Genomic DNA, 27,780 nt, shown 5'->3' on the forward strand with positions numbered 1-27,780 from the left:
GAGGCGCCAAGACACCCGAAATCAAACGAACCCCTCCCCCCCCTCCCCCCCCCCCCCCCAGGACCGTCCGCATGCATGCACCAACCCCACCGAGAGGACAACTCACCATAAAAAAAACCAGACAGACACACAAACGAGACCCGATTCACCAGACGACTCCTCCCAGGACCACCGCCACACAAGCAACAAGCCCAAAACAGAACTAAACCGACATAGGTGGTAGAGGACTTAGGATCGATAGGTGGGGGAATGGGGGGATCACCAAATCTGACCCAAGACGCGACCACAAAAAGCAACAGAAATTCAAGCAGATGAGCTATGCTCATCGACGCAGACGGACAAATAAAAAAAGCAAGTCATCCCAGAAGTGGGGGAAATGGGGGGATCACCTCTGGAATGGAAACGGGAACGGCAGTGACAGGACAAGGAGACGGAGTGACGGGACCGACAGAGGGAGACCTAATCTTAGCCAGCCGAAAGCCGATCGAACCAACAGCAAGACCGACACAAACGAGGCCAAACAGATCGAACCGGGGGAATGAGCGGAGGGGTTGCATGCCAAGCTTCGACGACAGGACAGGGGAACGGACGAAAGGTCGTCAACAGATCACCGGGAAGGCAAGCCGTCGCATCCAGCGGACCACCGAGACAAAATCAAAAACCGTCAGAGAAGAGGAGATCACTGCTAACGGGTTGAAAGCGAGGAAAGGCATGAACATCGCCGGAGTTAGGCCATGGAAAGAGCCTAACGCCGACGAAGGGTAGGGGAAAACGAGGGGTAGTGTGTAATTAGGGGAGGCAGCGGCTCAAGAGAAAATTAGGGTTTTTTTGGGTTTTTTTGGAAAGACGGGAATTCTAGAGAGAGAGAGAGGAACCAACTATGTATGTGTCTCTTTTGATTCTCATTTTGCTAAAATAAGTTTTATTCAACCTCACTAGGCACTATGAATATGTGCAATTAGGGTGGATCTCATCGAATCTTATCATTTCAACTTTGAGTATGTGAAGTGAGTTGAAACACAAGCAGAGGCGGATTTATAGGGAGTGATGGGGGTGAACCCTTACCCCCATTAATCCTAGAAATAAAAGACATATCTATAATTGTGTGATTAGATTCTGATTAATTGGTGTAGTGGTAGAACAATCACCCATCTTCTAGACAACCTGAGTTCGAGTCCCAACAATTGCATTTTTTACTTTTATTTTTAAATTTGCATATTAAAAATCAATTGAGGGTGTTGTACTGTTGTTAGGAAGGATCGAACTTGCATCAACTTATTTGCAATTTACCTTCATCTAACCACCATGACCATAATAATATAGTGATATTTTAAAGAACCGTAATCATATTTACCTTCATCCAACCACCATGACAATAATAATATAGTGATATTTTAAAGAACCGTAATCATATTTAAAAATAAGTACTTCGGTGAGCCTTGCTACCGCTCTCCATTATCAGATTATTGTTTTAGCATTTATCAAGTATTAATTAAAAATTATATATTAATATAACTTATTGTTTAAATGGCTATTTTTTAAATATTGCATAAGGCCCCCGAAATGTTAGGGACGGGCCTAATTTGAGTTTCGGTGTTTTTTATGCTATAACTTTTACTAAACACCCCCATTCCATAAATCCTAAATTCGCCACTAAACACAAGAATATACAAGCCGGAATATAGTGAATTCAAATATTGGATTGCATTTTTCGACTGTCTCAGATTGAGTTGGAAGAATCAAGACTTGATTAGTTTCATAGTTTCATTATGCTTATGCATGTGTTCTTTAATACTCTTAAAATGGCCTTTTTATTAGTGCCTACGAGGTTGGACAAAATATCTATCTATCTATATTATTAAAGGAAGCTTTTTTCAAGCGATTATAAAGAATCCAACTTTTTCAAAACGCTATTTTAATTTTTATTAATAAATTCACTTACCGATAATTATATTAAGCTAATTAAATATTGGCAAATAATAGAGGACAGACACTAATATACTTCGTATGAATTTGGCGATATACTTATGAGCATATGAATTGCAATAGTATTCCAACTCTTCAACGTGATCAATTGTTTTGCTGATAGTATTTGAGGTGAAATTGTTCACCTCACTTCTCTATAAAAGAAAATTTATTTTCTTTTTTTTGTTGTCATACATGTTTATTCTATTCTATTTTTTAGTTTATTATTTTTGTTACTTTTGTAGTTGATTGTGTATGGTATTGCTTAGGATTGCTTTCTTTACATTTTTGTAGTAAAATTTCTTTAATCTATTTGTTTCTATTGTACTAATTTAATATGATTATTAACTTTAATTAATTTCTTGCAGATATTGTATGCAAAGGTTGAGTGAATTTGTGTTAAAGTATGTTGATCAAATATAGAGATACAATGAACGAACTGAGATTCTTAAGGTATTCAAGGTTTATGTATGCATTGATATTTTTGAATCTATCTACGTATGTGTCTCTTACCGTAATATTAACAAAAAAAATGATATTGCTGCTACTTTTAAGTCAATAACAATCTTTTATTACGTGATGAAACAAATTAGAAACATTGAATGGAAGAATAGAGTGTAGCCTTTTAATGGACAAAGAAGAATCTCACATATTAAGAAGAGAGATTTCAGTGTTGATATTGAGTGTTTTTCTAATTTTTTTTTTTTTTTTTTTTGGTGACGAGGGAATCCGCAACCGCTATCTTCGGTGTGCACTGGGTAAACCCTCGGGTGTACTTGATAGCCTTCAAACCATGTATACCAGGTAAGCCACGAGGGTGACAGGTTTGAAGTCTATTAGGCAGAGACTTAGGTCAAGAATGCTTCACAAGATTTTGCTCTTGAGAGGGTGTTTCTATTCTTTATTAGTTCATTATCGGTCGTAATTACAGATTATTGTTGTTGTTAGTGCCTAGCTAAAAATAGAATTATTCATAGATCTCTTATTAGTTTCATGCCCTATATAAATATTATGTATATAAATAATTATATGATGCAACTTTATAGTTGTGACTTTAATTTAGTTAGAATAAGTAAAAATATGAGTAGCTTTTAAATTTTAAAAATCAGAGATACAAAACGGATGTTTTAAAACTGTATATCTTTTAAAAGAACGATATTGGTTTGTAGTTTTTAAATGTTATGAATGTATAATGTGAGGCTTTATTTATGTGATACTTATATTTATGAGAAACTTAATGTGTACTGCTTCGTATCATTTATATATCGACCTATCGATGTAGCCTTGTGAAAAACTCGAATGATTTATTTCATTTCGGTAATAATAAATAATACTCCCTCCATTTTTCTGTTTTATTTCTTCCCATTTCTCTAATATATTTGAGGAGTATTTTAATAAAATGAGAAGAAAGAGAAAAATGGAGGGAGTAGATAATAGATAAAGATATATAACAAAAGAACATGGGGCTTTTTTTTTGGTAAAAGGAGAACGATTAGATTAAGAAAAAATTGAGCATGCAAAATCTGCAAACCCATAGCAAAATTAAATTTGAGTCCCACGTTTGTAGACTATTGGAGTTAAAATTAAATTGTTTACTTTTGTTTTAGGTATATGAGGTAGTGAGGTTATATTGGTCGAGTTTTACTTTGTAGTTGATTTTAAATTTTAAAAAGGAGCAACGTGATTGGATTGCTTGGTACGTATAAACTTTTTTGTAGGGAAAGGATCGGTATGTATGAGCAGTGAACTGACAAAGATCTGAAATTATCTCTTTTGCTATATAAATTATGTTTTGGAAGTATAAACATTCCCCTTAATTGTTCTCTTTTTTTGTTTATAGTTGGTGTGATTCATGCATACAATGTTTTTGTATTATCATTGTATTCGACATAGAATATGACTATAATTTTTGTATATCATCAAGTTAATAGTTATACTCTCTATTCGTATTAACAAGTCGTAGTACATCATCATCATCATTTGTCTTTACAATTCCATTGATAATCGTTGAATATATGTCAATCGATGAACAAATCAATTCGCATCTTCTTAGTTCAGCTTTAATATGAGTTAGTTCAGTTGGCCAAACAAATTAAATATCAATTGCTCTCGTGATCATGGATCATTCCACATTTATGCACATACTTTAGTTTTGTCAAGTGCGGGGAAAGCAACTTATATAAACATAATAGTAGAACACTAAGTTAACTAAGAAAGAGACCGTTAAGATTGAAAATTAGGTGCAAAACGGATTGTTCCGAATAAAATTTATCTAATGAACTTTTTTTTTATCGAGATGTCGGGGTTTCGAGGGATATTATAGAGACCATTTTTCTGAAAACTCATACTCCTATTAAAATATCTTCTTGAGGGCGATTCTACTCAAATCTAACATATGAACAAGGCATGAAACTTTATCCCTATTGCATTTGATGGAGAACATTTAATAACAAAAAGTTAGGAATGAGACTATCAATGTACGACTTAAGATGTATCTTTCTAAGTTCTAATCAACGGAGCATTTGGTACAGGTGTAATTGTAATGTGCGAAAGTGATTCTTAAACCTACATACTTTGCCTAATTGCGAGATCAAACTCCAAAATTTAAATCAGCAAATAATCATTTTTTTATAATAATACTCAAATTAGAGTATTCGTTCCAATTATATTTATAAACCAATTTAGAGAATACGGAGTACAAATTGGATCTCAATATTAAATTTTGTGTATTAATATTCCGATATTATTAAAAGCTATCTCCATCAGCGTCCCATTCACTATATGCAATTATGCATTGATCTAAACATTCGCCCCCTTCCCTCATTGTTACTCTCCCTATTTTTGTCTTTTTGATGTTCAACTTTAATGTTGGATGTTCGTCCATTTAAAGTATATGTGATTTCTACCCATCTATGTACAAGATTCTTATTATTATTAGATTCCATACATTATACATAAATTTCTAATCTTTATGATATGCATACGTGAAAATAACTTCCTAACCATCCGTAATTAGGGCCGATCAATCTTATTGATTATGGATTTGAATCACGTAAAAATTCTAAAAAATATGTGATTTCTAATCAAATAATTAGAGCGGAGACAATACTATTTTAATTAAATAAAGAAGTATCGTTGTGCCTTTTGTACCAAAAAAAAAAAAGTATCGTTGTCCTTAGTCACTAAGATATAAATTTGCAATTAGTTGACAAGGACATTACTAATCCAATCATAAGTACAAGAACAGCACACGACCGAAGTAACACATAGTTTTGGTTATACAAACATTTTTTTAATCACTACATCATACAAGATTGAACAATACAAATAGACCCGTGCATTGCACGGGCATTAAATCTAGTATTTTTGTAAAATAAGGATCAGAAGTGACATGTGCCATTGCCCACTCTACACGACGTGTTCCAATGTATTTTTTTTTAACCTTTTGTGTGTTTGTTGGGCAAAAACACGACATATTGAAGGATGCGTCTACTATGAACTTGTTAAATTTGTCCAATTTTCCCAACATAAAGTTTAGGAAGTCGAAATGAATAAGTTGAACCTAAGATCCATATACGGAGTAGAGATAAAATATGTTTCTCAAGAAAAGAAGATAATCTCACAATCGAACCATCAAACATTGAGAACAATTTCACAGCCGTTGAAAGTCCCAACAATACTCTGTTAAGATTATTACTTGTGTAATTGAGTTACTACAAGTTTACAAAGCTTGGTCACAAACTCAGATTCAACAAAGTACACTTAAAACTACCAACCCAATTAAAACTCCATAATTCATACCCTTAAAAATACAAACTCATAGCCGGAATTCGTAGATTCCTCTCTCAAAACTGTGTTCTAGACCATGGCTGCTAAAATCTAGAATTCAACATGCATAAAAATGCTGCTCCGCATTTCATAACTTAAGAAACACAAACTCCTCAATGGCCGGGATGTCCCCGATCTTCTTCAATACAACGGGGCTAGGTTGGTCATCCACTCCAATTGCCATCAAAGCATGGGTTCTCGGAGCTAACCTGCCAACACTCATGAAACTCACATTCACATTCTCTTCTCCCAACACACTTCCAACCCTACCGATCATTCCAGGTTGATCCACCTGGCGACAAAGGATAATGCTACCCTCTAAGCTAACATCCACCTCAAAAGAGCCAACCTTGGTCAAATGAGGAACTCCGTCCTTGACCCTCCCTTGGAGCCTAATCTCCCCGGTCTCTGAAATAGCACTGGCAAATTTGGATTCCACATTGGCTATCTGGACTTGGATAGACTCAAGTGGGCTTTCAGGTGACCCATCTAGGAGAACCCGTTCTTCTGTGATACGAATGCCCCTTTGCTTAGCAGTGAAATCAGCATTTACCAGGTTCACAAAGGTGCTTGAGATAGGCTCAATAAGACCTTTTGTGATCATAGCTCGTAGGACCCTTGTGTCAAGATCGTCAGGTGCTCTTGAGGTTGAATACCCAACTTTGACAGATTTAACACCACTCCCGCCAGTTACTAGTTGGATCGCTAATCTCCCGAGTTTCTCCGAAAGCTCCACATAAGGTTTTAGCTCAGCAAGGACCTGACGAAAAAATTTGACATGTAAAGTGTAAACTATTCGTCTCATAAGCTGACGAGAAAATTGCAGATACTGAAAATGAGAATTCCAGAGATGAATAATGGTTTTTTATAGGGACAGTGCTGAATAATGTTGTACAATAATTTTGGGATTAAAACAAAAGGTACTAAGCTCGTTATGTCTTAAAAACATGTGAGGATCAGACTTACAAAAGTTTGACTCAAGATGTGCGTTAGAGTGGAGGGATTCTTGTCAATTCTAAAGTTGAATCTTGGGTATAGATTTTTCGAAAAGTGATTTGTGAGTGAAAAAAATGGAAGTCACATACTAATATTTTAGATAGTTTTGGAGAGTTCAAAGGAATAAAACAAAAATATTATTATTTTAGTGTAAAGACTCGTTGAGTATCTGGACAAGATGGTCTAATACTCTCAAGGTTTTGTTGTTGACTTCTTGTTATTGTCGTCATTGTAAAAGGAAAAGCCAATGAAGGATAAATGAAAATGAAGAAGACCAATATTCTAAGTTGTAACATAGAACAGGACAAATATCAGCTAAAGACCAATTGCATAAGGTGGTGAACCAACCTCAGCAGGGACCATAGGTGCATTGACAGCAGTCGACGCAAGCTCTCCATTCAAAGCTCCTATCACTGCCTCAGCAACCTCAATGGCTACTCCTTCCTGTATATGAATATAATTGCTAGTAAAAACTAATAGCAGAACAAAATAGACATTGCAAAATTTCAGAGCAATTGAGTTCAGTTACCCTACCTGTGCTTCCATAGTACTAGCACCAAGATGTGGAGTTGCAGTCACATTCTCGTGCATTATCAGCTTACTGTCCTTTGCTGGGGGCTCTTGGGTAAAGACATCAAGTGCGGCCTGAAACAAATAAAATTGCATTGCTCAGTGCTCAGTGCTCCATTAAAAACAATAGAAAAGCATTATGGTTGTTCCAATCCAAATTTAATCCAATGAGACAATATCATGCAAAGTATTATGCATTCGTCAATTAGCTCTATGGATGATAAATGATCTCATCTCACAGCACAGGTAAGTCCGTCACATATAAGTTTATGACCAATAATGCAAAATCTACCTGTGCAACAATTCCTGCATCAAGAGCTCTCACAAGAGCATCTTCATCAATAACTCCACCACGAGCAACATTAATAATTCTAACTCCCTTCTTCATCTTAGCAAAAGTATCATCATTTAAGACCTTTGATGTAGTAGAGGTGAGAGGCATGTGAAGAGAGATGAAGTCGGCCTTTGAAATAGCATCGTCAAAGGAAACAAGCTCAACCCCAATAGCCCTTGCCCGGTCTGCTGGTGCATAAGGATCATGCGAAATCACATGCATCCCAAGCCCCTTAGCACGCCTAGCAACCTCAGATCCAACCTTTCCGAACCCCATGACCGCAAGAGTCTTTCCCACAAGGGATACACCCACATATTTGTTCCTCTTCCATTCCCCTAAATTGGCACAAACAAAAATCATTTTATCAGTGCATTTAAATGGACATCTTGCACATCATGAATGAAACGAGCATAAACCATTATACGAAACACGCACCCTTGTAATCTAATTTTTGCACGTTTGACGTTGAAATCATCCCCTTATATATATCAAATCTTTTCAAAAATTCCAACAACAAGAACAATAACAATAACAAAATGATCTCAGTTTGTCAAATTGCGGGTAATGAGGGTTGGATGTACACCAGAGACCAGATCAGGCAATCTATCAGCATTATTCACGGAAATCGACAAAATATATTTCGAAAAACGTAAGCAGCATTGGTGACACCAGATCTAAACCAAACACTAACAAAACCAAGAGAAGAATTCTACCATTATAGTCATACTAAACAGATCTATGAAACCAAACCAAAATCATTCAACAACGCCATTAAAATCAAGAAAAACACAATTGAATTACTCAAAGGATCACCTTTCTTAACAGAAGCATCAGCCTGAGCAACATTCCTAGCCATAGCAGTCAAAAGCGCAATCCCATGCTCAGCAGCGGCAACAGTATTAGCAGTAGGCGCATTAACAACCAAACAACCATGTTCCGTGGCGGCGGAAAGATCGACATTATCAATCCCAACACCAGCACGTCCAACAACCTTCAATCTCCCAGCAGATGACTCAAACACCTCCCTAGTAACCTTCGTCCCAGACCTAACAATCAACGCATCGCAAAGCGAGATCTTGGTGCACAACTCTTCAGGGGTAAGATTGTACGAGCAATCGACATTAGCGAACTTTTTCAAAAGGTCAATACCCGCATCGCCGAGTTTTTCAGCGACGAGGACGGTGGGTTTGGCGGTGGAGGATGCGGTGGCGGAGATGGTTAGACGGCGGCGGAAGGTGTGGGTGAGGTGGCGGTGGAGGTGGGGGATGGTGGATTTGAGGGAGATTGAGGAGGGTGTTGGTTTGGAGGAGAGGGAGAGTTGGGAGATTGGGTTCAAGGGTTGGAGTTTGTTTTTGATGGATGATGGGGTTGAGATTAAGGAGGTTGATGCTGTTGTTGTCGCAGCAGCAGCAGCCATTTTTGATGGAGAAGAGAATAATAATGGAGAAATGTAGGGGAGAGTAAATAAATGGGGAAAGAGGGTGGTGGAGAGGAAAAGGAGGGAGGGAATATATAAGGAGAGAGGAAATGCGCCGTCGAAGAGAAAGGAAAGGAAAGCAGGGTTTAGTGTTTTTTTTTTTTAATAACGAAATGGGGTTTTGCGAGAGAGTGGGAGAGAGTGTAGGAGGAGAGTGAGTTACACGAACGGTGTAAGTGGAGCGTGCAGCGTGGTATTTACGAGTAATGATGGAATTCAGATATTTGGGGTTGGTGGATTTACGGCATTTACCCCTTATTTGGGGTTGGTGAATGGTAAATATCAATTTCAATCCTAGAGCTTTCTTCTCAATTTGGATCATCTTTCGTTCTTTTCTCCCTATTTTCGTCTAATTTTGTTTCACATGAGGATACGAGTATTTATTTATGAGTAAGTCTTGTTTAAAATGGAGTATTTATTTTAAGTTTTAAAATGGGTTATATGGTACTAATAAAGATAAAAATTTGGTATTTTTTAGGCAACTTTATATTTGATTTGGTATATATAATATATTTGTCCCGTCCTAAGGGCATTAGCAATAGACAAACCCCAAATGAGGTTTATCTAATGCCACATCAGTCAACACACAAACCTCTCTAACAACAAACCTCAATACAACAATAGACAAACCTCTTAAATATAGACAAACCTTTTAAAAGTATACTACATGTGATTCACTATCATTAACAACCAAAAACACAAATCTGTATACAAAATTGTAATTATTCTCATATATGAACCTCAACCCTCATTCCCAACAATAGAAAGGTTTGTCAACAAACCTCTAAAAAGTACACAAACCTTTGTTGACAAACTTCTATGGTTGATGCCCTAAGGTTTAAGGACACATTCATCTCAAACAAAAAAAAAAAAAAAAAGAGAAAAAGTATTTGTGTTTATTTATTTACTTGTATTTTTTCTCTAACTTCACAATTATTTTGGGATAAAATTAAGATGATTAAATTGGTTAGAAGATCTAAATAGTCGACATAAAATAAAAGGAAATGGGGAGAATTCAAATATTGATCTCAATACTCCTTTCGTAAATTTTATATAAAGTCAATTACTAGATTTGGTCGTTTAAAATAGTTAACTTTTTAGTTTGGTATTTTTTTAATGAAATTTTACTTTGGTCAAACGTCTTTATCAAATAGAGTACATTAACATCGTATTTAAGAGGTAAGGTGCAACCCTACACCTAACTAAAATTAGATTCACAATCATATTCCATGTTCTCAAAATAATTAGTTAAGTTAAATAAATACAACAATATAGAGTACTAAAGATCATCTTATGGTGCTATCACACAAAATAAAATGTAACTATTTTAAAATAAAAGTAACCATTTTATTTACAAAAATGAACATTTAAATTTTTACTAAGAGAACGATTTTTAATAATGATCACTTTTTAATACTCTCTTCATAGCAGACCAATGAGAACATGTAAAAAATGGGAGTTTTAAGAAAAAAAATGGTAAAAGCAGGGGCAAAGATGGGATTAATGGGTTATGTTGGGAATTGTAACCCCAACATTATTGATGAACTAGTAACATGTAAAGTCTTAAATTGTTTAGAGTTATTTTTAGGGCTCCCATAAATTAACGGGAGTAATGTATGGAAACACGGAGATTGTACACACATATCCCTGCTAGCTCTCATGTGGGCCCCAATTGGAGAACTTTGCAGTGTACGTAAAAGGGCATCCTTGGTATGCTCTCTATAATCCCCGTGTATTGGTCTAATCTTACCGTGAAAATGTGTGGACCCTATTTTTATGTTACTAATCCCCTATTTACTAATTGAATAGGCGAAACTCCAATTTTTCCCGCCTAAAACATACAAGTATGTCTTAAAATAGTGTTTGATATTCTTATCATATACTATAGGTGTGAACATGATAAATTATAAATAGATATAATCTTTTGTATTTAAATATTTATAACATCTAATATTTCACATTTTGCACAAATTTATGTCCGATCTTTTTAGGATAAGGAAATTCTTTTTTTTAAAGAATTTATTGATAAAAATTTATTGACTTTTTATGATAAGAAGTTGTGGCTAAAAAATATGGTATTTGTTCCGGGTGTAATTCCAGAGCAAGTATCGTTACCACCCGTGGCTTGTAGAATAATGTCTTGAGTTGAATCCTTCTTTCCTTAATTGTTCCTCTCGGCCTCTCCTGCAACAATGAACGAACTGAGGGCTTGGCTTTGTGCCAAGCGTACTCACTCCGACGCTCAAGTCAGTAAACTTAAGGGATAAGTTGTTACTTGGCTGAATGTATATTGTAGAGAGATAAGGAAGATAATACCAGATGAATAGTGTTTCTTAGGTTAAGTTGTGGATCCTTTCCTCAATGAAGGTTGAGGAGTATTTATAGGCTTTCACCTTTTGTGGCCAAGTGGCCAAGTGGCTAGCAGGTGGAAAGACTGATCTACCCCTCGGCCGAGCGACCTATGGCAGGCCGGCGGGCCCTGTTGACTCACCGCCGAGGGGTCTTGGATATGAGTACGCGGGTATGTGTCCCGGCTGGCAGGTTGCCATGCCGAGACCAGTGACAGTAGATGGGGGCAAAGATCGGCTAGGCGGTCTAAGTCGTTGACTTGCTGTGGGTATCTTTGACCTTGCTCAATATGTTGACTTGGTCAGCGGTGCAGAATGTGGTGGAGGCCCAGGCGAAGGTTGTTAGTAACATGCCGCGTCATACGCGAAAAACGAAGCCTTCGGCGGTGATGGCGTCGACGTCGGCTCCGCCTACCATCCCCCCTGTTCAGAAGGAGACGGTGGAGATCGTTTATATCTCCAATGGGGATGACTCCGATGAGGAGGAGGGGTCGCCCCTTGTCCGTAAAAGAAAGCGAGACATGCCTTTTCTCGCCGCCGTTGCTTCGCTGGCGAGGAGGAAATGCGCCCTTCGGCCAAGAAAGCCAAGCACGGTATTGATCTATCCGGTGGCTCGTATTTAGCTTGGTTCATCAGCGCCGCGATGACAGCTCTTCGGCATGCTTATGTATGTTGATACGATGCTCTTTTTTTTTTTTTTTTTAGATCGTCCATTGCCGACCGCCGCTCTTGTTGAGCAAAGCAAGTGGAGGAGAACCCCGCGCAGTCGGTGATCATAACGTCGCCATCGACTCTTCATCCCGAAGGTTTCCCTTTCCCGACCGCAGTCGGTGATCGAAACGTCGCCACCGGCTCTTCATCCCGAAGGCTTCCCCTCCCGCCTTTTAGCGGAAAGCGAGAGGTTGATCAAGAGACTGGCGAGGTGGAACGAGCTGACCGGTGCTCGTATCATGGAGCAGGAGAAGGCCGTGGCTCAATCCGCTTTAGAGCTTAATGCCACTAAGAAGGTGGCCGCGAAGGCGAAGCTGGATCTTCTCAATGAGCGAGAGGCTTAGGGGGAGGCCGAGAAAGCGCTCTTGGGCGAGAGAAAGCTCGGGAGGACGCTGAAAGGAGGTCCTTGCGAGAGAGCCAAGGCCGAGGCCGCTGCGCGGCCGAAGTTGAAAAGTCTGCGGCGAAGTGTGACCTTGTTCAGAGGCACGCCGACCTTTATTTCCAGCAGAGGAATGAATTCAGGGAACGGTTTCAGATCCAGGGGAAGGTGATTCGGAGTAAGGAGGCCATCATCAGGCAAACGGAGGACGACATTGAGATGCTCCAAACCGACATGCTCCCTAACATGTGCGCCGAATTCCCGGATCGGGCCGAAGACGCCGCCAGGGGAAGCGATTGGGGAACTCTTCCCTCTTGAAGGTTCCTTCCGTGGGGCATTTAACGAGCTGTTTGACGACAAGCTCGAAGCTAAGGAGAATGCCGTGGAGGAGAGAGCCAAGGAGGCGGTGAGGGTGAAGATAGAGAAAGAGGCGGCCGAGGAGGCAAAGCAGCCCTTGCCGAGAAGGCAAAGACGGCCAATGAGGAGGCCAAGAGAATGAGGGAAGCGAGGCCGCCGAGGCAAAGGCCGAGGCCGCCGGGGCGAGGTCGCCAGAAAACCGCTGGGTTGCCCATCGAAGGAGACGCTGCTACCGCTGCTGATGGCGAGCAGCAACAGATAGGGAGATGATGTCTGTACCCTTTTGCCTTTCCGTCTTTGTATTTTGTACAACTTTGGCAGGTTGTCCTTTGGCTGACCCTTATGGGGACGGCCGTCGTTTGTATTTCTTGTAATTTGTTGAACATATTTAATAAGAGCTCGTTTCTTCTGCCTCCGGCTTGGCCGAGGTCTTTACCTCATTCCTTTTTCTTGTGCTAATAGTTGAGCGTCTCAATCTGTACTTAACGTTTTTACTTTGTCTCTGGCTCGGCCGAGGTCTTTTCTCGTCCTTGTCTGAGTTTTTCTCATGTTATTAATTGGGCGTCTCCTTTGTTTCCGCCTTGGCTTGGCCGAGGCAGTCTAGAGTGCGTTCCTCAACTGTGCAACGCTTCTAAGGCGTTTTGATCGCTTTGCGAGTATCAACTGCGCTGGTCGTGACCGTCGAGGTATTTGTTTCTTGAGGGTGATTGCCATTCTTGCCGGTGTGACGGTGTCAGCCGGCGAGTGCTCCTTGTTATTGACTGCCGTGGCGTCTACCATTTGGGGTGACTGCGACGGCGCCTACTTCTTAAAGGAGACTGTCGTGGCGTCTACCACTTGGAGTGACTGCGACGACGTCAAACCTCTTGGGGTGACTGCCGTGGCGTCTACTACTTGGGGTGACTGCGACGGCGCCTACTTCTTGGAGGAGACTGTCGTGGCGTCTACCACTTGGAGTGATTGCGACGGCGTCAAACCTCTTGGGGTGACTGCCGTGGCGTCTACTACTTGGGGTGACTGCGACGGCGCCTACTTCTTGATGGAGACTGTCGTGGCGTCTACCACTTGGAGTGACTGCGACGGCGTCAAACCTCGTGGGGTGACTGCCGTGGCGTCTACTACTTGGGGTGACTGCGACGGCGCCTACTTCTTGATGGAGACTGCCGTGGCGTCTACCACTTGGAGTGACTGCGACGGCGTCAAACCTCTTGGGGTGACTGCCGTGGCGTCTACTACTTGGGGTGACTGCGACGGCGCCTACTTCTTGATGGAGACTGTCGTGACGTCTACCACTTGGAGTGACTGCGACGGCGTCAAACCTCTTGGGGTGAATGCCGTGGCGTCTACTACTTGGGGTGACTGCGACGGCGCCTACTTCTTGATGGAGACTGCCGCTCTTGTCGGTATGACAGTGTGAGCCGACGTCTGCTTACTGATAGAGACTGCCGCTCTTGTCGGTATGACAGTGCGAGCCGGCGTCTGCTGCTTCCTAGTGACTATGGGGAAAATGAACGTTTTGATGGAAGACTTGGACGATTTTTCATTAGATAAAAACATGCGTCGGGGTGCCCACTGTTGGGGTTGGTGTCCTTAACAGTTAGTGCAAGGACTTATAAATCTCTAAAAGGATCAAAGGGCATACTTTTGGTATTATTATCAGTTGATCCACGTTTATCAATAACGATTGGCTTGCTAGATGAGTTTGACGTTATTGTCATACAGATGGCGGTGATCAACTGGTCCCTAAAAGTCACACCTATAGGATACGTTTGAGAGACGTGACAGTATGAAAATACAATCATGTAGATGCCAATTTTGACTAACCAGTTAGTCTGAGTTATTTTGACTAATATTTAGTCAAAATGTGATGTTGAGATATTATATTTAATACGGATTAAATATTATGGGCTAAAGGCGAATTAACCAGTTAATTCGTAACATTGAATATAAGCGTTTTATATTTAATCAAATGTATATTGAATATAATTATACAATACTGTTTTGTCGGACACGTATTAATAATTCAGCTAACCCGTATTATTAGTTGATGCCTTAATTTCCGATAACCGATAACAGTTTATAATCAGACCGCGTCATATACATTTAGAATTTAACGAACCGGACCGCGAGTTAAAACCAAGAGGAAGTGGAAGCCCACTTCCCCTTGTGGGCTTCGGTTTTGCCGAGTGAAGAAGGAACAAAAGGGAGGGTTTCTCCTCCCTTCTAACCTAATCATTCATTGGTAAAAATTCTAGGGTTTTGGGAATTGTGCCTCTCGAAACTCGGATCTCACATCCAACACAACTCACAAAAACTATCCTCTCAATATTGCAAAGGCAATTAGAGGAATTGATCTAGCACAAGGGCATATCTCGGACTATCTTGGGTGCATCGTTTAGGAGGAGGTCTAATTTGATCTCTCATTGCCTTATTGCACTAGGACCGAAGGTTATTTCTAATCTTTATCGTTTCATTGTAATTTTCGTTTTATGACTATAATCACATGTAAATTTTGCGTTATAATCCTACAATTAAAGGGTAGTATACGGATATTAACCCACAAGTGGTATCAGAGCGAGGCCACGTAAATTTTTATATGTGTTTTTCATCAAACGATTGTTGAAACGATGAATTTTTGTTCAAAAAATTGGTCACGGCTGCCTATTTTTGTCTCGGCATTTTTTTTAAAAAAAAAAAATTTTGCTGCGTTTTTTTGTGTTGGGATCCGTGTCTAGTTTACACGGTGATGATTGTTTACTTTTTGATCTTTGCATATTGTCTATGTAATCGATATTCATCGCTATATGTTAAAGATCGATCAAAATGATTGCATAAAATTTCGTGTGGCTAATTTTTTTTAGAAAACCGTGTGGCCTTCTTGAACACGGCCTGTTTTCTGTTTTTTTTGCATTAATTTGCGTGCCACACAATTTTGTTAGATCGTTCGATCTCTTGTTTTCGTGTTGTTCTTTGCGAATTGTTGTTTTAAACGATAATTACAACAAGATGTGAAGAACATGTCAATTGTATTTTGATTTCTATACGGATTAGATTAAAATTACAATTGTGTTTCATCAAACCGTTTTGTTTTGATCTTTAGTTGCTCACGAAATTGGGCCGTGTAATTTTTTTTTTAGATTTTTAATGCTCCCGTTTTTTTCAACAGCATTTAAAAAAAAAAAAAAAAAAAATTTTTGGCCACTGGTACTGTTCACGTACAGCAGTACAGAAGAAGAAAAAAAAAAATTTTCTGTTTTTTTTCGGCCCTTTTATTGCATAAAGTGTTTTTATGCTCTCGCTTGATTAGTGAAACGGTTCACCCACGTAAAATAAAGTTACTTTAAAACGATTTATTGTAACGGATTATCTCGGATTAAAATTAACTTGAGTAAAGCGGTTTTGTCATGTAATTTTAATCATCTTTGGTGGTTTGGATAAAAATTTAACATAATTACGGAATTATGTCACGAATAAATTTAATTTAGTTGATGCATTTTCGTTATTGTTAATTCTGAATGTTTTGAATGCCTTTTATTACGTATTTATTTAATTTTGCAAACGGTTGTAACTTAGTGTGGCCTTAGTAGAACGTGTTACCGAAATGATGGAACACGGTCTTGGTTGTATTTTGAGATCTCGCATCTCCATTTTTATTTCTTTTAATTACAGTTTTTATTTAGAATGTAAATAGGTTTATATTTGTAAATTTTAAATTGTAATTTTTGAGAAGACTAAAGTTGGAGACCGGATGCTCACTCCCGCTACTTGGATCAAGATGGAACATCAAGACAAGCTTCTCGGGTCCAACGGTGGATTCCAAAGTTGTTTTATGTTTTATTTTACTAGGACAGGCCACACTAGGAATTTTTATTTTTACGTATCGCATTCATTTATTTATTTTTCGTAACGATAATATGCATCATATTCCGCCTAAAAAACCAAACCACCTAATTATTGCATGAAAACTGACACATATAGAGGTCACGAGTTAGTTTTCATTGACATTCTCATGTCACACGATTTTAAGCCATCACCTAAATTGAATCATTCACGCAGACGCTAGTTATTCGTTCACTTAAAATGAATTATAATTAAGTTGATGGGATCTTCCTCGTATAAACAAAAATTGAGAACGGTCTTTATAGGTCAAACTCCAATGAGTCCCTTCTTCGTCGGTAGGCATACTATGACCCCTTCTACGTCGGGTAAGTTGGAACTGATTGACCTATTTTATCTCAACACTATGGTCACTCATACGATCCTGTGACTATGGTGGACTATAGATAGGATTTACGGAAATCTATCGACCAAGAGTTCTTCCGGAAGAATTAGCTAAACAGTTGGCTTATCAATTTACAGAAATTGAGTCTTGGGATCACTTGTATCATTCTTGAGGGAGATCAATTATGCAAGTGCATTGAGTCTACATGTTAAAATTAATTTTAAATAGACTTAAATCACCTCGATGAGTTGCTTATTTCGTTTTGTTTTTCTTTCTTTTTCAGTGTAGATCACGAACTTTAAAACTGCTAAATAACAAATGGCTGGTTCTACTGATAACCCAATGTCAAGTGCCACATTGGACCGTGAGTCCTGGCTTCGGATCTTCATGAATCAGATGAATCAGTCTACTCGACTGAAGAATGATGGATCCAACTTCGGAGACTGGGAGGCGGCATTACGGAATGCTGCCGCTGCTGATGGGAAGCTCAAATATCTATTAGAGCCCCTCCCGGCAAACCCAGGTCCCACGGCTAGAGCTGCTGAAATCACCAAGTTTAATGATTTCTGTATGGAAGCGGGTGCGATTAAAAACGTACTCATTTTTGCAATGGAATCCAATTTGCAGAAACGCTTCATAGCCCATGGTGCAAACAAGATTTTCACCACGCTCACTAAGGAATTCTCGAAAGCACCGAGAATCGTGACCTATGAGCATACCACTCGCTTCTTTGATGCGAGACTCCGAAAAGGCCAACCAGTTTAGCCACACATTCTCGCATGATTGAGAATGTCGAGAAGCTGGAGACCTTTAATTGTAACATCAGCGAGAACATTGTTATCGACCGCATGCTTCATTCACTCCACGATGGTTTTTCGCAATTTAGAGCGAATTACTATATGAATGATTTGAAGAAAACCCCACATGAACTGCACTCCCTTCTCGTACAGACCGAGAAGGACATGAAGTTCAGTGGGAGCTTGAAACAGGATGTTCTCGTTGTGTCCAACAAAGGGAAAGGTAAGGGCAAAGCTCCGGCAAACCTAGCAGTAGGTAAACCGAAGTTCAAGAAGTCGGGTTCAGGTAAGAGTGGGCCTGGTGAGCCGAGCAACTCATCAGGCGCGACAAAGCGCAAGACCGAAAACATGGAATGCCATCATTGCCACAAGACTGGGCATTGGAGGCGTACATGTCCTGTTTATCATGAGGACATAAAAGCAGGTCGCGTTAAACCTGTTGGTATGTCTTCTCCTTCTACTTTTATTCATATGATTGAGATTAACCACGCAAGTTACGGAACTTGGGTACTTGATACTGGTTGTGGTTCTCATCTGTGTAATCATGTGCAGGGCCTCCGAAATCTCAAGCCTCTCGTAAAGGGTGAGGTTGACCTGCGTGTCGGGAATGGAGCAAGATTGGCTGCCGTCTCGAGGGGAACATATGTGATCCAGCTTCCTAGCGGATTTGAGTTATCATTATATGATTGCTATTATGTACCCATCTTTCGAAAAACATTATTTCGGTTTACGCACTTGACAAACTTGGTTTTTCATTTGTAATAGAAAATAATGCTTGCATTTTCTCTTTACACGATATGATTTATGGCAAGGCAGTCTCCATGAACGGAATTTATGTTTTAGATCAGACCACGGAAATATTACACGTAATGAATAAAAAGTTAAAGGTTGGTGACAAAGATCAAACATATCTATGGCATTGCCGTATGGGACACATTAATGAGAAACACGTAAAACAGCTCATCAAAAATGGAGCTATCTCGGCCTTTGATTTTCAATCATTTGGCACGTGTGAATCATGTCTCATCGGTAAAATGACTCGGATTTCCTTCAAAGGTGTTGGAATGCGCGGCTGGCGACCTATTAGGACTCATACACACGGATGTATGTGGCCCTATGTCAATCACCGCACGAGAAGGCTATAGGTATTTCATCACTTTCACGGACGATTTAAGTAGATATGGCTATGTCTACTTAATGAAGCACAAAAGTGAATCCTTTGAGAAATTCAAAGAATACCAGAATAGGGTACAGAACCTATTGGGTAGAAAGATTAAAACACTACGTTCAGATCGTGGTGGCGAGTATCTTTCTCACGAGTTTGATCAACACCTAAAGGACTCGTGGGATTGCCCTACGCTTAACTCCACCGGAACACCTCAATTGAATGGTGTGTCCGAACGGAGAAATCGAACACTACTTGATATGGTTCGATCCATGATGAGTCACACGGTTTTACCGATTCATTATGGGGTTATGCTCTTTTCACCGCTCTAATACTTAACCGAAGTCCGTCTAAAGCTCATGACAAGACTCCATATGAACTATGGAAGGGAACGGTCCCTAACTTGTCCTTTATACGGGTTTGGGGCTGCGAAGCTTATGTCAAGTGGAGACACGAGGATAAGCTCGGCCCGCGATCAGTCAAGACATTCTTTATAGGTTATCCTAAAGGAACACTTGGTCATTACTTCTATTCGCCAACCGAACAACGTGTTTTTGTTGCGGCTAGTGCGACATTCTTAGAGAAGGAATTTCTCGAGAATGCAAAGAGTGATAGAACCTTCGACCTGTCGGAGATTCCAGAACCAAATACCGAGCAACTATTGGAGGAACCTATTCCTTCAATCCCGGCTGCGGTTAACATTCCTGAGGAACCTAGGAGGTCGGGAAGAGTCTCTATTCCTCCGGACAGATACATCGGTCTGGTCGAGGAACATGACATAGATGACATTCTACTCTTAACGAGTAGTGAACCCGCAACCTATAAAGGTGCCATGACCAGTTCTGACTCAAAGCTATGGCTTGAGGCCATGCAATCCTAGATGGACTCTATGTATGAGAACAACGTGTGGGATCTTGTTGACTTACCTGCTAAGGTTCGTCCCCTTCAATGCAAATGGCTTTACAAGATAAAGCATTCTGTGGAAGGTCACCAAGATATCTACAAAGCACGACTAGTTGCTAAAGGTTTCACCCAAGTGCCAGGTTTGCACTACGATGAGATTTTTGCACCCGTAGTTATGTTGCGTTCCATTCGGATTATCTTAGCGATTGCCGCTTTTCATGACTATGAAATTTGGCAAATGGACGTGAAAACCGCCTTCTTAAACGGCTTTTTGGAGGAAGAGTTGTACATGGTACAACCCGAAGGTTTCATCGATCCAGTGCATCCTAAGAAAGTGTGCAAGCTTAAGCGTTCCATTTATGGACTTAAGCAAGCATCAAGGAGTTGGAATCATCGCTTCGACCAAGTGATAAAAGAAAATGGATTTACTCGATCGGTCGAGGAACCATGTCTATATATCAAGTCGAGTGGGAGCAAGATTGTCTTCTTAATATTGTATGTTGACGACATACTCCTGATTGGGAACGACATACCTCTCTTATCTTCGGTGAAAGTATGGTTGAAAAACCAATTCCAGATGAAAGATCTGGGTGAGGCACAAAGAATTCTAGGCATCCGTATCTATCGAGATAGATCACGACGGATGTTATCTCTCGATCGAGTCTTACATAGACAAAGTCCTAGAGAGATTCAAAGATGACTAACTCCAAGAAGGGTTCCTTCCTATGTCTCCAGGGGTGTATTTGAGCAAGTCTCAGGCACCAGAGACACCGGAAGAGAAAGAGCGCATGGCACGGATTCCTTATGCTTCGGCAATAGGATCTATCATGTATGCCATGATATGCACACGTCCGGACGTGGCATATGCATTGAGTATGACAAGTCGATTCCAACAGCATCCAGGTGAACCTCATTGGCTGGCTGTCAAGAACATTCTTAAGTACCTCCGGAGGACAAAAGATTGGGCATTGACTTATGGAGGCTCTCAAAAGCTATGCGCAACCGGTTACGCAGATGCTAGCTTCCAAACGGATCGAGATGACTCGAAATCTCAGTCTGGATTCGTTTTTACTCTTAATGGCGCTGCAGTCACCGGAAGAGTTCCAAGCAAATCACATTCTGATTCTACGACTGAGTCCGAGTAATATGCCGCGTCTGAAGCTACAAAGGAAGCGATATGGATGCGTCAATTCTTACATGGACTATCTGTAGTGCCTAGTTCGAATGACCCGATCACCATCTATTGCGACAATAGTGGTGCCATCTTCCAGGCTAAGGAGCCAAAGTCTAGCAACAAGTCTAGACATGTACAACGGAAAGCTCATCTAATCCGTGATTACGTGGAGCAAAAGGAAGTAGTGATAGAAAAGATTGCTACAGATGATAACATAGCAGATCCTCTCACTAAAGCATTACGACAAGATAAGCATGAAGGGCACGTTAATTCCATGGGAATTAAACGTGTTCCTAAGTTGTAGTACTCTTTTATGGATTAGATTCATTCGCTTTTGTACTCTATACAACATCATCGTGTTGATATTATTTATATATTTTGTTTTTCATGTGGAATTGTACGACAATTTTTGAACACCACAAAGTGAACTGAACAAACATTATATTTTTCACCCCTTAATTGCCCACATGAGCTGATAACTCGGCAATTATTTTGTGACGTTGGTTGATGGTGGGTTCAACGAGCCATAAGTCAACCGGTTGACTGACCAATCACAGAGGCGATTTATACGGATATTTCGTAGGACACAATTGTGACATCGACGTGGAGTCCTAAATGTTTTATAACATTCGTTGCCCGGTCGTGGATAGGACTTCTATGGTGATCCTAAGAGTCGATTCTTTTGACTATCGACTGTCTCTTGAGACTAAGGCATTTTGGGTGACTTTGGTTTCTTTCTCACGGTCATCCGTAACAGGGGGCCAAGTAGATTTTTTTCTGGTCATTTCATACCGTGCTTAGATCGGAAGGAGTTCGAGTTGAAGGAAATATTCAGCCTTTATCGGTACTCGATATTTCTCGGGCCACTCGAGGAGTCAGAATCGAAATGCATGGCCATGCTCGGATACGGATTCGTTTTATCACTTAAGTTACTCTCTAGTCGGGGAAACCACTCTAGATACAGATCGATTGTAAAATACGACCTTTGCGGATCCAGATCTGCAAATTGTTTTACATTGAGTGGGAGAAATTTTAAATGAATATGAGAATCGGTTATCGCACATACACTTGTACGGACAAGTGGGAGTTTGTTGGAGCTTGTGTCCTCCAGTTAGTGCGGATAACGTCATTGCACATACACTTGTACGGACAAGTGGGAGCTTGTTGGGGTTGGTGTCCTTAACAGTTAGTGCAAGGACTTATAAATCTCTAAAAGGATCAAAGGGCATACTTTTGGTATTATTATCAGTTGATCCACGTTTATCAATAACGATTGGCTTGCTAGATAAGTTTGACGTTATTGTCATACAGATGGCGGTGATCAACTGGTCCCTAAAAGTCACACCTATAGGATACGTTTGAGAGACGTGACAAGATGAAAATACAAATCATGTAGATGCCAATTTTGACTAACCATTAATTCGAGTTATTTTGACTAATATTTAGTCAAAATGTGATGTTGAGATATTATATTTAATACGGATTAAATATTATGGGCTAAAGGCGAATTAACCAGTTAATTCGTAACATTGAATATAAGCGTTTTATATTTAATCAAATGTATATTGAATATAATTATACAATACTGTTTTGTCGGACACGTATTAATAATTCAGCTAACCCGTATTATTAGTTGATGCCTTAATTTCCGATAACCGATAACAGTTTATAATCAGACCGCGTCATATACATTTAGAATTTAACGAACCGGACCACGAGTTAAAACCAAGAGGAAGTGGAAGCCCACTTCCCCTTGTGGGCTTCGGTTTTGCTTAAGTGAAGAAGGAACAAAAGGGAGGGTTTCTCCTCCCTTCTAACCTAATCATTCATTGGTAAAAATTCTAGGGTTTTGGGAATTGTGCCTCTCGAAACTCGGATCTCACATCCAACACAACTCACAAAAACTATCCTCTCAATATTGCAAAGGCAATTAGAGGAATTGATCTAGCACAAGGGCATATCTCGGACTATCTTGGGTGCATCGTTTAGGAGGAGGTCTAATTTGATCTCTCATTGCCTTATTGCACTAGGACCGAAGGTTATTTCTAATCTTTATCGTTTCATTGTAATTTTCGTTTTATGACTATAATCACATGTAAATTTTGCGTTATAATTCTACAATTAAAGGGTAGTATACGGATATTAACCCACACCCACAGCTGTTTTGGACACCTCCGCCGCTACACAGAGTTTTCCTGAGATTACCAGTGTCCTAACGGTTTATCGAAGGCACCCCTTCCCGGTCAGCCGCTAGCTACATCCATGAGGTCGCCCTCCTGTTGTAAGGATAGGCTTTTCCCTTTCTCTGATTTCTTTGCTACTTTGAGGGATTGCATGTTGCATCCTCTCGGCGCCTATCCGGACGTTGACCACCTCGTCATTCTCGTCTTTGGAGACGAGCTTATGCGCTTCCCCCCGGTCCGAGACATACATCAGTGTTAGGGCCCGGATGGACATCACTGCGTCAGCCTCGCTCAGGGTGACTCGGCCTATGAGAACGTTGTAGGCGGACGACCCGTCGATGACCACGAACTCAGCTAGGACATTCTTAGCCGCATTCTTTTCGCCGAACGTCACCGGAGTCCGATTGATCCCAGTGGTACCAGGCCGGCCCCCCGAGAAGTCCGTATAGTGGGTTGGTGCGGGGGCTCAAGTCCTTGACTTTCGGCCGAGGCCGAGGAAGCACTCCCGAACATGATGTTCGTGTACGCGCTGTGTCAATCGGCACCTCTTGACCAGGTGGTTGGATATGTCCAAATTGACTACAAGTGGGTCGTTGTGAGGAGCGATGACTCCTTCGTAGTCCTTCCTTCCAATGGTTATATCGGGGATGTTGGAAGCGAGGATCGCCGTGTTGGGCACAAAGTTGATGGCCCGATATAGCTCATTCAGTGCCGTTTGTGCCCATGAGCGACCCTCCGTTCTCGTTGCCCCGATGACAACATGGATCACTCCTATCCGTTCGAAGACGGATTTCTTACCCGAACCGTCGGCGTCGCCTTTTGGCCTTTGGCAACGTACTTGCCGAGGCTCCCCTTCCGGATCGCTCTTCAATGGCATTCTTCGGATGCCGTGATGTTGGTTAGATGGCCGGTGTGACCGTGGTACTCACAGTACTGGCTCGTGTCACCGTCACTTTTTGGCTTGGGGGGTCTCTCCCACTTCTGGCCCTCGTTTTTGCTCAGGGCGAAGACCTCGGCGGCTGATACGATGAGAGGGGTTTTATCACTATACCGCCTCTGGTGGTACGTTCCTGAACTCCACCCGGCGCCCGTCGAGTCCTGTTTCATGGCAGATTTGTCCGACCGTGACCTATTATTCTCACGGCGTCTTTCATCGGACCGTGACCCGTTGTTGTCACGGCGTCTTTCATCCGGGTTGTCCTCCCGGCGGCTCTTCTTTTCTGAGTGCTCGGCCTCGCTGGGGCCTACCCAGGTCTTGTGATAGTCCTCTACCTTGATGGCTTGGTCAGCCATCTTCCTGGCGGCGTCCAAGCCCAGGCCTCCGCACTTGATGAGCTCATTTTTTAAGTCTCCCCTTGGGAGGCCTTTCATCAGCGCGAAAGCCGCCAATTCGGGATTAATTTCTCGAATCTGCTGGACCTTTCCGTCGAACCTCTTCACATAGCTTCGTAGAGACTCGCCCCCCTCCTGTTTGATAGTTAGGAGGTCCGACGTCTCCACGGCCCTCCTCTTATTGCAAGAGTACTGGGCTAGAAAGGCGTCCCTTAGGTCGGCGTAATAGTATACCGAGCCGTCGGGAAGCCCCTTGTACCAATTTTGAGCCATCCCGTGCAGAGTCGTTGGGAAAACTCGGCACCAGACCTCATCGGGCTGCTCCCATACCGACATGTAAGACTCGAAAGCCTCGGCGTGGTGGTGGATCACTATCTCCTTTGTATGATAGAGGTGGTAACTTGAGCTTGGTTGGCACCGGACTTCTAGGACGTAGGCGCCGAGGGGTCGTCGACCACGTGTCGAACGACACGCGGCGATCGGCTCCTCGCATTCCTAATCCGGCTCCTCCCCTCGTAGCGGGAAGGACTCCTTCTTCGACTCGGACTTCTCCTCCAACTCGCCGAGTCGGACTCCTCTCGGCTCCTTTGGGGTAAGCCTCGTTCGTGCTTTGCGGGGGACGCTGTCCTCCCATGAGTGCGGGAAGGACTTAGGTCTACCACGCCCACTTTGGGCTCCCCTGCGACTTGACCGGGTCTGCTTCTCCTAGTGCTCCGTTCAAATTTCTCGAGTCACGTTTTGGGCCCCGGTCTCTGGGCCGGTTTCCGCCGCTCTTGTCGGCGTGACGGTGTGAGCAGGGCGTATTACTAATTAGGTCCGGAGCATTTTCGGTTTTGCTACGTCAACCACATGTCCCATGATGGTGACCTGGTTGGGCGGCGTGCGTGTCTGTATTATTGGCATCCCGAACTCCGGTTGGATTACTCACGGTGGAGGGCCGCACGACTCCGAGAATTGTTGAAGGTATCATCTTGGTAGAATGCGGTTTCGTCGGTCACGACTGCGTCTTGTTGTTTCGACATCTTCTTAGCTTTTTGGGTGGGTTTTTGTTGTTTTTTTTTTGTTAGGGAATGAATGTGACTAGCTTCTAGTAGCGATTTCCCCACAGACGGCGCCAATTGTTCCGGGTGTAATTCCAGAGCAAGTATCGTTACCACCCGTGGCTTGTAGAATAATGTCTTGAGTTGAATCCTTCTTTCCTTAATTGTTCCTCTCGGCCTCTCCTGCAACAATGAACGAACTGAGGGCTTGGCTTTGTGCCAAGCGTACTCACTCCGACGCTCAAGTCGAGAAACTTAAGGGATAAGTTGTTACTTGGTGAATGTATATTGTAGAGAGATAAGGAAGATAATACTGAGATGAATAGTGTTTCTTAGGTTAAGTTGTGGATCCTTTCCTCAATGAAGGTTGAGGAGTATTTATGGCTTTCACCTTTTGTCACGTGTGGCAAGTGGCCAAGTGGCTAGCGGTGGAAAGACCGATCTACCCTCGGCGAGCGACCTATGGCGGCCGCGGGCCTGTTGACTCACCGCCGAGGTCTTGGATATGAGTACGCGGGTATGTGTCCCTACGTGGCAGTTGCCATGCCGAGACCAGTGACAGTAGATGGGCGATCGGCTAGGCGGTCTAAGTCGTTGACTTGCTGTGGGTATCTTTGACCTTGCTCAATATGTTGACTTGGTCAGCGGTGCAGAATATGCCCCATCAGTATTAATAAATATTTGTTAAAATTCATTGACTTTTTATGATAAAAATTTGCAGCTAAAAAATATGTTATTAGTAAATATTTAAATTTCTCGGTAAAAAAACAAAAAAAATTCAAAAAAATACTCATTTTATTACTTCTTACAATTTAAATTTTTATTTATTTCTCTAATCAAAATACATTAAGGAGAAACATGTAAAATAAGAATTGTCAATTTAAATTTTATATATAGTACACTAAAAAGTAAAACTCTATAAATACCATGCATATATTGCACATGGTCTATATAAGTAAGTCTATAAATACCACGCATTCATTGCGCGAGATCTAAACTAGTATTTACTATTTATATGTTATATGTTATTATTAGTAAATATTAGGAGTTAGTATTTTGTATGTTAAAGGCCTCTTAATGTTACAAGGTAAGTTAGGATTTAGGACCTTATATAAATAAGGGTCATTAGTCATTGTTGGAAAGTAAGAGAGTGTATGCTTAATATCCCGAGTTAAGCATAGTTAAAAATCTTAGCTAGTAGCTAAGTGTTGGAGGATTGAAATTGTAGTATTGTTAAAGGTTGGATTGTGGTTACGTACATAACAAAAATATTGTGTGTCTTTGCACTTTTATATTATTTGTACCAAAAACATGTTGTAAGGATATTATTGTAAAAAAACAGCCAATTTATAGTATGTTATCATTGATGTGATATAGCTGTATTTGATAAGTGTTATCATTAATAGAGGGAGTATAAAATAATTTCTATTTAATCACTTTTTATTTGTCGTTTCATACAACGGTCAAATAAAGGAAGCACTCTATATGAATTCACTAAGTTGTAACGTGTACCAAACAAAATAGAGAGTGATTGGGCATTAGATTTAGAGATACAAAGTTGGTGAAAGAAAGGCCATCAAAATTGAATTATTTAAAGCATTAAATTCCAAGACAGGCTGCCACACTGAGCTCTGCGAATTTGACTTGGCGACTTGCAGTATCGGATCCTCCAGCGATTCGCCTTTTTAAAAGCACTGCCCTAGATTAATAACGGCATGCTCACCACGTGACTCCGTTACTACAGCTTGTCGTGTTTGCTCACTACGAGTATGTTACAAACAATCACACGTACACTTTTCTTTCCAATGAGATGCGTGTCACGTTCCAAGGCGTTGTTTTACGGGTCGAGAGGCCGCTAAAAGGTCACGAACCCAGCCTAAATTTCAAGATATAAGACCATCCCCAAGCAAGGTCACCGACTGGGTCGTGACCTTGTTGGGTCACCTTAATGACCTCTTAAACTAGGATTAAGGGGTTGATTTTGGTGACCTTGAGTAAG

At 41.0% G+C, this 27,780-nt stretch overlaps 1 protein-coding gene across 1 annotated transcript; it reads right to left on the reverse strand.

Moving 5' to 3' along the window:
• Positions 1-5,626: 5,626 nt before the first annotated feature.
• LOC141611614 (D-3-phosphoglycerate dehydrogenase 1, chloroplastic) lies at positions 5,627-9,285 on the reverse strand. Its single transcript, XM_074430191.1, has 5 exons — positions 8,507-9,285; positions 7,652-8,028; positions 7,324-7,434; positions 7,138-7,233; positions 5,627-6,553 (listed from the first exon to the last, which is right to left on the reverse strand). Exons 1-5 carry the CDS (start codon positions 9,108-9,110, stop codon positions 5,882-5,884), a joined length of 1,860 nt encoding a protein of 619 aa, XP_074286292.1. The 5' UTR covers positions 9,111-9,285; the 3' UTR covers positions 5,627-5,881.
• Between the last annotated feature and the right edge of the window lie 18,495 nt (positions 9,286-27,780).

This window comes from Silene latifolia, chromosome 11, assembly GCF_048544455.1.
Source record: "Silene latifolia isolate original U9 population chromosome 11, ASM4854445v1, whole genome shotgun sequence".
NCBI lineage: Eukaryota > Viridiplantae > Streptophyta > Magnoliopsida > Caryophyllales > Caryophyllaceae > Silene > Silene latifolia.

What these genes read in the sequence shown, in the direction of transcription:
- LOC141611614 (XM_074430191.1), bottom strand. Translation starts at nt 9,110, where the DNA reads ATGGCTGCTGCTGCTGCGACAACAACAGCATCAACCTCCTTAATCTCA. An exon ending in TGATGCTTCTGTTAAGAAAG is followed by an intron (nt 8,029 to 8,506) that starts GTGATCCTTTGA and finishes GTGCCAATTTAG; the next exon opens with GGGAATGGAAGAGGAACAAA. An exon ending in CTAGTACTATGGAAGCACAG is followed by an intron (nt 7,234 to 7,323) that starts GTAGGGTAACTG and finishes ATTCATATACAG; the next exon opens with GAAGGAGTAGCCATTGAGGT.